The 16,401-nt window shown below is 43.7% G+C and overlaps 1 protein-coding gene across 2 annotated transcripts in view; it reads left to right on the top strand.

The window, feature by feature from the left end:
- The window catches only part of LOC132781380 (transmembrane protein 87A-like), a 55,872-nt gene extending 41,037 nt beyond the window's left edge, over positions 1-14,835 (top strand). For both annotated transcript variants that reach the window (XM_067461056.1, XM_067461055.1), the window contains exons 14-20: positions 466-524; positions 6,184-6,287; positions 9,182-9,261; positions 9,642-9,703; positions 11,081-11,133; positions 11,769-11,799; positions 14,274-14,835. In XM_067461056.1, coding sequence (XP_067317157.1) covers positions 466-524; positions 6,184-6,287; positions 9,182-9,261; positions 9,642-9,703; positions 11,081-11,133; positions 11,769-11,799; positions 14,274-14,315 — 431 coding nt within the window. In that variant the 3' untranslated portion in view covers positions 14,316-14,835. The remainder of the gene's footprint in view (positions 1-465; positions 525-6,183; positions 6,288-9,181; positions 9,262-9,641; positions 9,704-11,080; positions 11,134-11,768; positions 11,800-14,273) is intronic.
- The last annotated feature ends 1,566 nt before the right edge of the window (positions 14,836-16,401 follow it).

Genomic DNA, 16,401 nt, shown 5'->3' with positions numbered 1-16,401 from the left:
TCAGCCTTCTCTTCTTCAGGCTAAACATGCCCAGCTCCTTAAGCCGCTCCTCATAGGGCTTGTTCTCCAGACCCTTGATCATTTTAGCCGCCCTCCTCTGGACACATTCCAGCTTGTCAATATCTCTCTTGAATTGTGGTGCCCAGAATTGGACACAATATTCCAGGTGTGGTCTAACCAAAGCAGAATAGAACATGGGGAGCATGACTTCCCTAGATCTAGACACTATCCTCCTCTTGATGCAGGCCAAAATCCCATTGGCTTTTTTTGCCGCCACTTGACATTTCCTGGCTCATGTTGAACTTGTTGTCCACGAGGACTCCAAGATCTTTTTCACACGTACTGCTCTCGAGCCAGGCCTCATTGTCCCCCTTTCTGTATCTTTGCATTTTGTTTTTTTCTGCCAAAGTGGAGTATCTTGCATTTGTCAGACCTGACTGTCTTTGCAATGGTTTTTCTCCACAGCATCGGTAATCTTCATTATCTGGACCACAAAGACGTTCCGGCTTGCAACGTGTCAGTCTGTGAGTAGGGTATTTTTGGGAGCGTTGTCATATATTTGCAAGGTTAAGCATTCAAAAAAAATTATACCCGTACAGTGTTTACTATTATTTATTTATTTCATATATTTACCGTATATTCTGGCATATAAGACGACTGGGCGTATAAGACGACCCCCAACTTTTCCAGTTAAAATATAGAGTTTAGCATATACTTGCCGTATAAGACCACCCCCCTTCCAAAGCACACTAAATAAAAAAATTTAAAAATCAGATTTGAATTCAATATGGTAATTTTAATTCAAATGCTTATGAGAAGCAGGTTCCTATGAGAGGGACATTGTACCTTACATTGTACATTACAGTTGCTCTTTCTCCTTGAATTTCATTTACACTCTGGGTCCTTTACATCATGCTGGCAATAAGTTAAAATAAACAGTTGCAATAAATAATACTCATTTAAAGCAATTAAAAAACTAGCCGAGGTAAAGTGCCATGATCAGTTCCCTTTTGCCTTCTCTCAGGCTTCTCCTATTGACGCAGCCTAAAATGGCATTGGCCTTTTCAGCTGCAGCATCACACTATTGGATTGTGGTCGACGAAGATCTCTTTCACAGAATCCTAAAGTTGGGTGGGACCTCTAAAGGTCATTTAGTCCAACCCCCTTCATTTTGCCATCATGTAGGGAAAGCAAAATCAAAGCACCCCTGACAGATGGCCATCCAGCCTTAATATTAACATGAATAATAATAATAATAATAATAATAATAATAATAATAAAGTTGGAAGGGAGCTCTAAAGACCATCTAGTCCAACCCCTTTCATTCTGCCTTCATGGAGGGAAAGTACAATCAAAGCACCCCTGACAGATGGCCATCCAGCCTTAATATTAACATGAATAATAATGATAATGATGATGATAATAATAGAGTTGGAAGGGAGCTCTAAAGGCCATCTAGTCTAACACCCTTCATTCTGCCTTAATACAATACAAAGCGCCCCTGACAGATGGCCACCCAGCCTCAACAACAACAACAACATTGATACTAATAAAGAGTTGGAAGAGACCCCATCTAGTCCAACCCCCTTCTGCCTTAATGCAGCAGGAGCACAATCAAAGCAACCCTGGCAGACAGCCAACCTTTCTCAATAATAATAATAATAATAATAATAATAACAACAAAAAGATTCATACTAATAAGTCTGAGGAGACCCCAAGGGCCATTTAGTCCAACCCCCTTCTGCCTTAATGCAGCAGGAGCACAATCAAAGCAACTCTGACAGACAGCCAACCTTTCTCAATAATAATAATAATAATAACAATAATAACAATAAGATTCATACTAATAAGTCTGAGGAGACCCCAAGGGCCATCTAGTCCAACCCCCTTCTGCCTTAATGCAGCAGGAGCACAATCAAAGCAACTCTGACAGACAGCCAACCTTTCTCAATAATAATAATAATAATAATAACAATAATAACAATAAGATTCATACTAATAAGTCTGAGGAGACCCCAAGGGCCATCTAGTCCAACCCCCTACTGCCTTAATGCAGCAGGAGCACAATCAAAGCAACTCTGACAGACAGCCAACCTTTCTCAATAATAATAATAATAATAATAATAATAACAATAATAACAATAAGATTCATACTAATAAGTCTGAGGAGACCCCAAGGGCCATCTAGTCCAACCCCCTTCTGCCTTAATGCAGCAGGAGCACAATCAAAGCAACTCTGACAGACAGCCAACCTTTCTCAATAATAATAATAATAACAATAAGATTCATACTAATAAGTCTGAGGAGACCCCAAGGGCCATCTAGTCCAACCCCCTTCTGCCTTAATGCAGCAGAAGCACAATCAAAACACCCCTGACAGACAGCCAACCTTTCTCAATAATAATAATAATAATAATAATAATAATAATAATGATTCATATTAATAAGGGTTGGAAGAGACCCCAAGGGCCATCTAGTCCAACCCCCTTCTGCCTTAATGCAGCAGGAGCACAATCAAAGCAACCCTGGCAGACAGCCAACCTTTCTCAATAATAATAATAATAATAACAACAACAACAACAACAATGAGATTCATACTAATAAGTCTGAGGAGACCCCAAGGGCCATCTAGTCCAACCCCCTTCTGCCTTAATGCAGCAGAAGCACAATCAAAACACCCCTGACAGATAGCCAACCTTTCTCAATAATAATAATAATAATCATACTAATAAGAGTTGGAAGAGATCCCAAGGGCCATCTAGTCCAGCCCCCTTCTGCCTTCATGCAGCAAATGCATAAAGCACCCAACAGACGGCCACCCAGCTTCAAAAATAACAACAACATTAATAAAGGGGTTGGAAGAGATCCCAAGGGCCATCTGCTCCAACCCCCTTCTGTCTTTCCCTGCTCCCCCCTCCCCCCCCCCCCGCCTCCTTCCTCGGCAGCAGCAGCGACGACAGAGGAGAAGGGAGCTCCGGCGGCTTTGCTATCCTCCTCTCTCGGCCCCTGCGCAACCACGGTGCGAGGAGGCAGAAAAGCTGCACATGGGGCAAGAGAGGGAAAGGCACGCACCTCTCCCCCTTCTCTCTCACCCCGCGCATGCCTTCCTTGGCAGCGATGGTAAAGGTGCTCATGGGATGAGAGAGGAGGGAAAGGGGCGCACCTTTCCCTCCCTCACACACCTTTCCTGCCTGCAGCACTGAGGAAGGCATCTGCGGGGCGAGGGAAGAGGAGGGAAAGGTGCACACTTGCGGAGGCCTGCACAGGCTAAAGTCTGCTTGCTGCTTACCCCAGTGCAGGTCTCCGCAGGTGTGCACTTTTCCCTCCATTTCCCTCACCCCGCAGATGCCTTCCTCGGCGCTGTAGGCAGCAGCAGGAGCAGCGCGGCGCAGGCCAGACGCTCCCTTGGCCCCAATTTGGCCCAGGAAGGAGGGACGCAGAGTGAGAAAGGCTGCCCTCCAGCCTCCTTCCTCACGCTGCCTCTTTCCTCACGGAGCCCAGCTGGGGCCCGACGGAGCGTCAGGCCTGCGCCACGCTGCTCCTGGAGGCTGAAGACAGAGGCTGGAAGCCTCGTTGGCAGCACCAGGGGCGGGCGGGTGCGCTCACCAGCGGTGTCCTGCGTAGCCCTGGAAGTCAGGCAAGCAGGCCTCTGCGAGCGGAGGTTCTCATCCACTGCCTTGGCTGCTTCGGCTCCAGTGTCGCTACCATTTGTCATCTGCTATATCCGGGAGATTAGACGACCCCCAACTTTTCAAAGGATTTTAAGGGCTTAGAAAGTCGTCTAATAGCCCAGTTTTTACGGTATATCCCGCCGCCTCACATGAGCATCAGAGGATGCTAACAGCATAAATACCATAAAAATTACAATTCACAATAAAATCATTTTAAAACATTATACAACATCAGTAAAATTTAATAATAAATTAATAGATTAACATGCCAGTAAAACAAAGCCGAGCCGGGAGAATCCATATCGCAAAATCCAAATTTCCTTTTTCCTATTGCCGCTGGCCTCTAATCCAACGCCTGGCCCCAGAGCCAGGTATTCAGTTGTCTTCTAAAGGACAGGAGGGAGGTGGCCAACCTGATATCCTTCGGGAGAGAGTTCCACAGACGGGGGGCCACTGCTGAGAAGGCCCTGTCTCTCATCCTCACCAACCGCGTTTGCGAGAGTGGTGGGATTGAGAGCAGGGCCTCTCCTGATGATCTTAAGCTCACTTATTGTGTTCCCTCACTTATTGCGGGGGTTACGAGCCCCCAGTGGCGCAGTGGGTTAAAGCACTGAGCTGCTGAGCTTGTAGATCGAAAGGTCGCAGGTTCGATTCCGGGGAGCGGCGTGAGCTTCCGCTCTCAGGCCTAGCTTCTGCCAACCTAGCAGTTCGGAAACATGCAAATGTGAGTAGATCAATAGGTACCGCTCCGGCGGGAAGGTAATGGTGCTCCATGCAGTCATGCCAGCCACATGACCTTGGAGGTGTCTACAGACAACGCTGGCTCTTCGGCTTAGAAATGGAGATGAGCACCAACTCCCAGAGTCAGACATGACTGGACTTAATGTCAGGGGAAAACCTTTACCTTTACGTTCCAGGACCTCCCGCCTAAACGATTCGGCCCCCGCCTATCTCAGCAATTGCATCTCCTTCTATGAACCGGCACGAGCTCTAAGATTTATTTATTTACTTACTTACTTACTTTATTTCTATACCGCTTTTCTCAGCCCTTAGGCGACTCAAAGCGGTTTACACAACAATGCCAAATATCACAAAACAGTATAATGCAATTGAAACAGATTATAACATCAACAATTAACAACAGTATAACAATCATAACGCCTCAACAATAAAATCAGAATTCACCCTCATTATCCATTGTTCCGTATTCCTATGTTCAATTTCACTGTTTAGTCAAATGCTTGTTCGAAGATCTTCTGGGGAAGCCCTCCTCTCGGTCCCACTACCGTCTCAAGCGCGGTTGGTGGGGATGAGAGAGAGGGCCTTCTCAGTGGTGGCCCCCCATCTCTGGAAAGCCCTTCCAAGGGAAATAAGACAGGCCCCATCCCTCCCCTCCTTTCGTAGGAGCTTGAAGATCTGGTGGTTTCAACAAGCCTTTGAACAGCCCTCAGCTTGTGCTTTCCAAAGCCCTTGTTACTTTGGACCAAGTGCCACTGGTAGATTATGAATGATACCTGAAATGAGAGGGAGGATAGGTCTTCCATTCAACAACCTCCATGGGCATCTATGAACCGGCACGAACTCTAAGATCTTCCGGGGAGACCCTTCTCTCGGTCCCACTACCGTCTCAAGAGTGGTTGGTGGGGACGAGAGAGAGGGCCTTCTCAGTGGTGGCCCCCCACCTCTGGAACACCCTTCCAAGAGAAATAAGACAGGCCCCAACCCTCCCCTTCTTTCGTAGGAGCTTGAAGACCTGGTGGTTTCAACAAGCCTTTGAAAATGACCAGTTCTAACTCAACCCTACACATTGTCGAATACGGCCTTATTCTTCCTACTAATTACCCATATTCTTTCCTCTAATCGGCCCCGGAATGAACAGTCACAGACCCATACCTAATATTATTGTTGCCTGCCATAGCATTGCACTTAATTCCCGCCCCCCCTAGAATTTTTGGGCTTGCACAAATCTTGGCCCGGCCTTTTAAAAATTTTATTGCCTTGAACAGGTAGGATTACTTTTAATATATGTGTGTTATGGCGACAATTTTTATGCTTATATTTTGTTTGTTTATCTTATGGTTATATTGTTTTTACTCTGTATGTTTTGTGATGTTACCTGGGAACCACTCTGAGTCCCCTCGGGGAGATGGAGCGGTATATAAATAAAGTATTATTATTTTAGTATTATTATAAGTGAAAAACTGCAAAGTAGGGACGCTATATTTATTCTAATATTTATACATTATTTTAGTAGTCATGCACTATTTTAAGTCTTTATAAACTTAAAATGAAGTGAAAGGAAGGAAGGAAAGGTCCTTCAAGGCTGGAGGGAGGACTGAGGTGGCGGCGGCAAAAATCCACGAAACAGTGACAATACCGCAATATATATTTTAAATTAATATTTTTTTAAAACCCCAAAACAGCAGGTCTGCTAAAAGTAAACCATGAAGTAGTGAGGGAATACTGTATATGCATTTGAATGGTCATATTAGTCTTTGCATTATTTCTCCAGGACTGGCGGGAACTTTGGATTGATGATGCCTTTTGGAGGTTTCTCTTCTCCATCATTTTGCTCGTCATCATGTTCTTATGGAGACCTTCTGCCAACAACCAAAGGTATGGAGCATCCCTGGCCAGGTTTGGCCACATGATATGATATGATATGATATGATATTTATTATATTATATTATATTATATTATATTATATTATATTATATTATATTATATTATATTATATTTATTTGTATCATCATCATATATTGTTGTTGTTATTATTATTATTATTATTATTATTATTATATGAAGTCCCCAGTGGTGCAATGGGTAAAACCACTTGTGCTGACAGGACTGCTGACTGAAAGTTCGGTGGTTCGAATTTGGAGGTCAATGTGATAACTATGTTAAATTATTACAAATATAGGATAGAGATAAGTCGGTACTTGGCTGGAGCTTCTTCTTCTTATGTTATTACCTGGTGCCGCAATGGGTTAAACCCTTGTGCCAGCAGGACTGTTGACCAAAAGGTCAGTGGTTTCAATCGGGGGAGCGGGGGGAGCTCCTGTCTGTCAGCTCCAGCTTCATAGAATCATAGAATCAAAGAGTTGGAAGAGACCTCCTGGGCCATCCAGTCCATCCCCATTCTGCCAAGAAGCAGAAATATTGCATTCAAATCACCCCTGACAGATGGCCATCCAGCCCCTGTTTAAAAGCTTCCAAAGAAGGAGCCTCCACCACACTCCGGGGCAGAGAGTTCCACTGCTGAACGGCTCTCACAGTCAGGAAGTTCTTCCTAATGTTCAGATGGAATCTCCTCTCTTGTAGTTTGAAGCCATTGTTCCGCGTCCTAGTCTCCAAGGAAGCAGAAAACAAGCTTGCTCCCTCCTCCTCCCTGTGGCTTCCTCTCACATATTTATACATGGTTATCATATCTCCTCTCATCCTTCTCTTCTTCAGGCTAAACATGCCCAGCTCCTTAAGCCGCTCCTCATAGGGCTTGTTCTCCAGACCCTTGATCATTTTAGTGGCCCTCCTCTGGACACATTCCAGCTTGTCAATATCTCTCTTGAATTGTGGTGCCCAGAATTGGACACAATATTCCAGGTGTGGTCTAACCAAAGCAGAATAGATCATGGGGAACATGACTTCCCTGGATCTAGACACTATTCTCCAATTGATGCAGGCCAAAATCCCATTGCCTTTTTTTGCTGCCACACCACATTGTTGGCTCATGTTTAACTTCCTGTCCATGAGGCCTCCAAGATCTTTTTCACACGTACTGCTCTCGAGCCAGGCATTGTCCCCCATTCTGTATCTTTGCATTTCGTTTTCCCTGCCAAAGTGGAGTATCTTGCATTAATAGTTATGCTTAATAGTTATGTTATTAATAATAATTAATAAATTAATTTCACATCTCAACGAGAAACAAATTCTTGGTGTCTGGGTGTTTTAGGCCTTTTTCTTGCGTTTCCTTGAGTCACTGATTCAGAAAATTGCACTGGATAAACTGCATCAGCCCTAATTTTTTCCACAACACTATGTAACTTTTTAAAAAGAATTCTGTCCTTATTCAATAGTGTTATTTCCTATTTAATTGTGTGATCCTTGCTTTGAAAGTAGTTGTTACGCTCCAGAAACCGTTTCTGTGGCACAAACGATTCTTGAATTGGTTGAGACTCAATGAGTCTCTAATTCTTGAATTAGTTGAGTCTCAATTAGTTGAGACTCATTGGAAAATGCGCTATAGCAGGATGTCGTTCCCGCAAAAACAAAGTTTTGGAAGTTTAATAAACTTCCCCCATGTTTTTTTAATGATAGGACCAATTAGGAAATGACATTGATAACCCAGGAACAAAAATCAGTGTTACATAGTGTAATGGTTATCCTACAAGTGTTGAGTGAAAAGTAATGCCTCCACCCTCATAACTCCTCAACAGATGGCAGTACAGGTATGCGGCAGGTATTGGCTTGTTCAGTAGACTCTCCTCTACAGTCCCATTTAGGCAGGAAGCCTTAGCATTGAACAGTTGTGTTGTTAAAGTGTGAAGTATGGAACCCTGCGCAGACGGTCGGTCAATGCGACTTAAGCAATGTGCAGTCATTGAATTCTTGACCGCAGAAGGTGTCACCCCAAAGGAGATTCACCAGAGAATGCAAACTGTTTATGGTGATTGTGTTGATGTGAGTGCTGTGCGTCGTTGTGCGAGTAAGTTTAAAGATGTTGAGGTGGGAACATCTGACTTGCTTGACAAACAAAGAGTTGGACGTCCAGTGACAGCAACCACCGAGTTTCACAAGCACAAGGTTGACAGATTGATTCAGGACGACCGTTGTATCACTCAGAGAGAAATTTCAAACATAATCGGCATTTCACAAGAACGTGTGGGCCATGTTATTGCTTTGCTTAGCTATCGGAAGATCTGTGCACGATGGGTACCCAGGATGCTGATGCCTGAAATGAAAGCACACACACTTGAAACTTCAGAGACTGGATCTCACCACCATACGGCATCCTCCATACAGTCCAGATTTAGCACCGCCTGACTTCCATCTGTTCTCGATAATGAAAGAAAATCTGCGGGGACATCATTATGCTTCTGACGAAGACATTGAGAGGACTGTGGGATGCTGGTTGCGGAAACAGAGTGTCGACTTCTTCCATGACTGTTTCATCGTTGGCAGAAGTGTATCCAATTGTCTGGTGATTATGTGGAAAAGTGAACAGTGGTCGTTAAAGAGCACATTCTAAGGATTATTTCTGCATTTGATTTATTAAAATATTCACATCCAAACCCAAGTAACGAAGGTGGAGGCATTACTTTTCATTCAACCCTCGTAGTTCTCTATGGCGACTGGTCAACAACATATGTTTTGTGTCTCAAAACGGTTTGGATCTATAATGGCCAACCTCACTTTCAGTTCAGACCAAGAAAACTGTAAACTCTTGAAATCCCATTTTCTATCCCAATGATGATGGTGTTGATGATGATTTTTTTGGAACTTCTCCCACCAGATATGCCTTTATGCCCTTGGTGGACGAAGGGAGCGAACAAGAGGATGAGGACGAAGAGCAGATGGTAAACGAGGCCTATGGTAAGGATTTGGGAAGGAAATCCAGTTCATAGGGCATCGTAAACCAGAATATAGAAAGAAACATAGGCAGCAAGTGACCTTCCTTTCATTGCTGATGCATACATACAATATAACCATACTTTCTCTCTCTCATAGTCACTTCTTCCAATTACCAAATACCTTCAGATGTTCTGCCAGTTCATTCCCAACTTCCCATTCTTTCACCCACTCCCAACATGTCCCTATAATAACGCATACTCTCCATTGATTGCATGCATTACCCTGACCCCATATTTTTGCACCATTACAGTAGGATCCTTTCTGGGAGGAAAATCCCTTATTTTCTATATGCAATAACTGAATATAAGATCTTTTTGTTTCTTCTTTCCTCGTTTTTGCAGAAGGGATGAAGATGCGGGGAGGAAAACCCGAAGCCAACGGGATCCTCAAGGGCAGCAGAGTGGTAAGAGCCTAAAACATTGCCATCCTATTGACAACAACAACACCCAACACCAACAAAAAAATTGTTTTTTTAGGCCTGTTCCTGGGTTTATTTGGGGCACTGATTCAGAAAATTACATTGGTGAGACCGCATCAGCTCTGGTTTCTTAGATAGGGTTAGCATGGTCTTCCATGGACAAGCAGAATAAAACTATTAGGTGGTATATGTCTCAAAAACTAGAGCTGATAGTAGGAAACAGGTGCCATTTTTGGAAGCAGCAGGTCAAATAGACCCAGAAACAGGGCTAACATTTGAGGCACCAAAAAAGAACTAGAAGAAGAGGAGGAGGAGGTAGAGGTGGTGGTGGTGGTGGAGATGAAGGTTTATGGAGGTGGTGGAGGAGGATGACGAGGAGGAGGTGGTGGTGGAGGAGGTGGAGGAGTTGGAGGTAGAGGTGGTGGAGAAGGAGGTGGAGGTGGTGGTGGAGGAAGTAGAGGTGGTGGTGGAGGTGGAGGTTTATGGAGGAGGAGGTGGAGGAGGAGTAGGAGGTGGTGGAGGAGGACGATGAGGAGGTGGTGGAGGGGGAGGGGGAGGGGGAGGAGGTGGTGGAGGAGGAGGAGGACGTGGAGGTGGAGGAGGTGGAGGATGTGGTAGTGCAGGAGGAAGAGGAGGCAGACGAGGTGGAGGAGGAGGAGGTGGTGGTGGAGGAGAACAATGAGGAGGTGGGGGAGGGGGGGAGGTGGTGGAGGAGGAGGTGGAGGCTGTGGTAGTGCAGGAGAAAGAGGAAGCAGATGAGGAGGAGGTGGAGGAGGAGTAGGAGGTGATGGAGGAGGAGGAGGAGGGGGAGGGGGGAGGAGGTGGTGGAGGAGGTGGAGGAGGAGTAGGAGCTGGTGGAGGAGGAGGTGGAGGAGGAGGATGAGGTGGTGGAGGAGGGGGGAGGAGGTGGTGGTGGAGGACATGGAGGAGGAGGTGGAGGATGTGGTGCAGGAGGAAGAGGAGGCAGATGAGGAGGAGGATGTGAAGGAGGAGGTTGTGGAGGAGGAGGTGGTGGTGGAGGAGGAGGAGGTGGTGGAGGAGGTGGAGGAGGAGATGGTGGTGCAGGAGGTGGTGGTGGTGGAGGAGGAGGTAGAGGAGGAGGAGGTGGTTGAGAAGGAGGAGGAGGTGGTGGAGGAGGAGGAGGTGGAGGATGATCTGGACAGAAAAACTAGAAAACTGATGACAATCTACTATTCATGTCACCCATGTAGTTAGGTCAACAGAGGTGATCTTCCCAGGAAATCAGGAAGCAGAGAGAGGGCTTCTGCAAGTGAAACAAGTGTTGAAGAATATTGAATATGAGCAATCGGTGTTTCTCACTGTTGCATTTTCTTGAATCTTGCTCCTTTTCTCCTTCCGCAGGATGAAGACTTGAAATGGGTGGAAGAAAACATTCCCTCTTCTATGGCCGATGTGTAGGTTTCGGTTTTAATTCTTCAGTCCTTGTGTATTTGTTTGGCTGGACAGATAAGTTCGGGTTCTTTTAAAGCAGATGAACGAGGCATCGTTCAATTATTCCAGCAAGTAGTGAATTGCAACTGTGGAGGAATTAGATGAAGTCCTGACATATATATAGAATCCTAGAGTTGAAGGGGAACCCCAAGGGCCATCCAGTCCAACCCCCTTTGTGCTCTGCAAAAAAAGACGTCATCCGATCCCTCCTGGTAGATGGCCATCCAGCCTCTATTAAGTAATAGAATGTGAGAGTTGGAAGTCACCTCCAAGGGTCATCCAGTCGCATCCCCTTTATGCTATGCAAAAAGACACAATCCAAGCCCTCCCGACAGATAGCCATCCAGCCTCTGTTAAATAATCAAATGCTAGGCTTGGAAGTGACCTCTAAGGGCCATTCAGTCCAACCTCCTTTGCGCTATGCTAAAAGGGCACAATCCAAGCCCTCCCGACAGATGGCCACCCAGCCTCTGCTTTCGCATTCAATTCTAAGCAAATTTATTGATGTTCTTAAATGTAGTTTTCCAAAATACAGTGATAGATAGATACCATGGTTTACTTTCGATCGTAACCCCAATCTTTCCCACTTCTCTTCCAGAGTGTTGCCGCCTTTGCTAGACTCTGATGAGGTAAGCCAGCTTCAGTTTATTTTCTTATTATTTATAGTAATTATGACGATGATGTGCATCCCGTTCTATCTCTAAAAAAGAGACTCAAAGCATCCCACAATGAAACCAAAGCAATATAATTTAAAACCTAAAAATATACAAACATTAAAATGGAATTGAACATGAACAGTATAGACAATTAAATAGACAGTTAAAACACTTAAGCCCAATTAAATAATAATAATAATAATTATTATTATTATTATTATTATTATTATTTATAACCCGCTTTTTCTTTCCACAAGGAGACTCAAAGTGGCTTAACTCAAAATGGCTTATTATTATTCAATAATTATAATAGTAATAACAGTAATACTAATAACAATAATAATAACAACAACAGCCCTGTAATCATGGATCCTATGTTGTAATGGTCTTTCAATAATAATAATAATAATAATAATAATAATATCCAATAACAATATGCCTGTAACTGTCGAGCCTATCTTGTAATGGTCTTTTATTATTATTATTATTATTATTAATAATAATAATATCCAATAATAATATCCATTAATAATCATCATTATTATTATTATTATTATTATTATTATTATTAGCCTGTAAGTCTGGAACCTATCTTGTAAGGGTCTTTCAATAATAATAATAATAATAATAATAATAATAATGTCCAATAATAATAATAATTTACCTGTAAGTGTGGAGCCTATCTTGTAATAGTCTTTCAATAATAATAATAATATCCAATAACAAAAATATCCACTAATAATAATAATAATATGTCTGTAAGTGTGGAGCCTATCTTGCAATGGTCTTTCAATAATAATAATAATAATAATAATAATGATGATGATGATGACTAATAACAATAATACACCAGTAAGTGTGGAGTCTGTCTTGCAGTGGTCTTTTAATAATACTAATAATGATAATATCCACTAATAATAATAATAATAATATGCCTGTAAGTGTGGAGCTTATCTTGTAATGGATTTCAATAATAATAATATCCAATAACAATAATAATATCCACTAATAATAATAATAATAATAATAATAATAATATGCCTGTAGGTGTGGAGCTTATCTTGTAATGGTTTTCAATCATAATAATATCCTTGTTTGCATGCTGCAAGTCGTCTCTGGTTGCTTCTGGGTTGAGAGAATCGGCCGTCTACGAAGACGTTGCCCAGGGGACGCCCGGATGTCTTGCAATCCTGCGAGGAGGCTTCTCTCATGTCCTTAAATCAAGACATAGTTTTCTTAGATCTACAGAGACACTCGCTGGAACACCCCAGCAAGCGAGAGTCCAAAAGTGGCAGGCCCAAACCCAGCACCTCAATTCATGGGTGATACCAGATGAGAGACTCCCTCCTGGGCACACAGAAGACTGGGCGACTTGGAAGGCGCTGAACAGATTGCGCTCTGGCACCACGAGATGCAGAGCCAATCTTAAGAAATGGGGCCACAAAGTGGAATCCACGACATGCGAGTGCGGAGAAGAACAAACCACTGATCACCTGCTGCAATGCACCCTGAGCCCTGCCACATGCACGATGGAGGACCTTCTTGCGGCAACCCCAGAGGCACTCCAAGTGGCCAGATACTGGTCAAAGGACATTTAACCAAATACCAAATTTACAAAATCTGTGTGGTTTTTTTTTCTTTCCTTTTCTTTTCTTTTTCTTTTTAATCTCTGAGTTTGTTTTGCTCTGTTAGAATTGTAATACAATGGTTGCTGATGACACGATAAATAAATAAATAATAATATCCAATAATAATAATAATGATAATGATAATAATAATAATAATAATAATAAGCCTGTAACTGTGGAGCCTATCTGGTAATGGTCTTTCAATAATAATAATAATAATAATAATAATAATAATAATAATAATAATAATATAAAATAATAATATTAATACGCCTTTGACCATAGAGGCTATCTGGTAATGGTCTTCCAAAAAAAAAACCAACTTATTACTTGAGTTGTTGTAAGTTTTTTTGGGCTATATGGCCATGTTCTAGAGGCATTCTCTCCTGACGTTTCGCCTGCATCTATGGCAAGCATCCTCAGGAGAGAATGCCTCTAGAACATGTCAGGAGAGAATGCCTCTAGAACATGGCCATATAGACCAAAAAAACCTACAACAACCAGTTATTCTGGCCATGAAAGCCTTCGACTATATCTGAGGATGCTTGCCATAGATGCAGGCGAAACGTCAGGAGAGAATGCCTCCAGAACATGGCCATATAGCCTGAAAAAAACCTACAACAACCCAGTGATTCTGGTCATGAAAGCCTTCGACAATAAACTTACTATTTGCCTCTCCTTGCAGTCTGAGTCAGGTTCCAAAGTGTTAAAAACAGAGCTAGACAAACACAACGCTTTTGAAATATATATAACCAAATACACACACAGAGACACATTATTACATCTCATCCTTTCTTTTCTCCTTTCTCTCCTTTGCAGGAAATCGTGACCACCAAATTTGAAATGTCCAAGATGGAATGAAAAATCCCAGCCCCAGTCGCTCCGCCGCCGCCTCTTCCTGATGGGTTTGTTTTCGTTTTGGTACAGATGAAGATGGCCGTCTCCTTTTTTTCCCTTCTTCTTCTTCACACGCATATATATATGTATACATATATATATATTTGTATATGGTTAAAGGATTATTTTACTACCTTTTTTTGCCTTTCTAACTCTGTAGCGTTTCCCCCCGGCCGGGACTATGGGACGAATTGGATCGGAGAAGAGGATTGACGGGACGGTGCGACTGACGATTATTTTATTTTTTCCGTTCTCTTTGCTTCTCTCCCGATGTGGGATTTCCAAGGAAGACAACGCAGTGACTGCTCGCGCGGTCCTTCGGTTGGGATTTGCTTGGATTCTTACGATCGTCGGACTCGTCGTCGCAAATATATAAAGGCGTGTGTGTATATATATATAAAAGAGATGAGACTTTCCCACTCGCTTTCCCCTTGGATCACACTGTCGAACCAACACGAGTGTGCATGCTCTAATTTTCCATAAATGAGGTGTAAAGAGCGGGGGAAAAGGTTGGGGGTCGAACGCTTGGGGTCTCCACGAAAATGGTTTGCGGTTCAAGATACTTCTTGAATAGGACAATTGGTCTTTTTGATTGGTGGCGGTTTTGCGCATAGAAGAAGCCAATAGAGAAGAAGGGAAGGCTGTAATTGTAGAAGGAGGTGTAGAAAAAGGGAGGGAATGATGGTAAATGCTAGTGCTGAGAATCCTACAAAGTGAAATGGGATCGGATTGCTCTTTCTCAAGTGGTTAGATTGGTTTAACGCTCGCTTCTCGGGCGTCCTTTGGTTCCTAGGATGCCCCCAAAAGCCACAGATTAAGGAATGCAGGGTTGTTATTTCAAAAAACTCAATCTCTGTGCCAAAAAACAGTATGTGCCGAGTGTGCCGCTTCCCATTCGCTGCCACTCTTTCTTTTGGAATCGTTGGTTATTTTGAGTCTGTTAAATCAATTGTGTCCTCCGTGTGAGTGTTTAGATCACATATGGGCAAACCCAGGCCCGGGGACCAAATGTGGCCTCTTGGGCTCTCACCATCCTGTCCTTCCTTGTCTTTCCTTCCTCCTTCCCTCCCTCTTTCTCCTTCCTTTTCACACTTTTGTCCTTCCTTCCTCTCTTCTTTCCCTACCACACTTACCGCCCTCTTTCTCCCTTCCTCCTTTCTTCCCTTCCGCCATTTCATCCCTTCCTTCTCTTTCTCCCTTCTTTCTCTCTTCCATTCCTCCTTCCCGCCCTCTCTTCCTTCTTTCCTCCCTCCCTTCCTTAGTTTCATCTTTCCCTTCCACTCTTTTGTCCTTCCCTCCCTTTTGTCTTTCCTTCCTCCTTCCATCCTTCCTTCTCTCTTCACTTTCCCCTTCTCTCCCTCGCTCCCTTCCTTCAACCCTTTCATCCTTTCTTCTTTCTCTCTTCCATTCCTCCTTCCCTCCCTCCCTCCCTTCTTCCATCTCTCCCTCCCTCCCTTCCTTCCTTCCATCTTTCCCTTCCACCCTTTTGTCCTTCCCTCCCTTTTGTCTTTCCCTCCTCCTTCCATCCTTCCTTCTCTCTTCCCTTTCTCCTTCCCTCCCTCCCTTTAACCCTTCCATTCTTCTTTCTCTCTTCCATTCCTCCTTCCCTCCCTCCCTTCCTTCTTCCCTTCCTTCCTTCCATCCATCCATTCATTCTTCCCTTCCACTCTTTTGTCCTTCCCTCCCTTTTGTCTTTCCCTCCTCCTTCCATCCTTCCTTCTCTCTTCCCTTTCTCCTTCCCTCCTTCCCTCCCTTCAACCCTTTCATTCTTCCTGCTTTCTCTCTTCCATTCCTCCTTCCCTCCCTCCCTCCCTTCCTTCTTCCCTTCCTTCCTTCCATCCATCCATCCTTCCATTCCACCCTTTTGTTCTTCCCTCCCTTTTTGTCTTTCCTTCCTTCTTCCATCCTTCCTTCTCTCTTCCCTTTCTCCTTCCCTCCCTCCTTTCATCCCTTTCATCCTTCCTTCTTTCTCTCTTCCATTCCTCCTTCCCTCCCTCCCTTCCTTCCTTTCATCCTTCCCTTCCACCCTTTTATCCTTCCCTCCCTTTTG

The sequence above is a fragment of the Anolis sagrei genome, chromosome X (assembly GCF_037176765.1).
Source record: "Anolis sagrei isolate rAnoSag1 chromosome X, rAnoSag1.mat, whole genome shotgun sequence".
Classification (NCBI taxonomy): domain Eukaryota; kingdom Metazoa; phylum Chordata; class Lepidosauria; order Squamata; family Dactyloidae; genus Anolis; species Anolis sagrei.
Note: the sequence above shows the minus strand (reverse complement) of the source record. Positions and strands in the feature narration are given on the sequence as shown.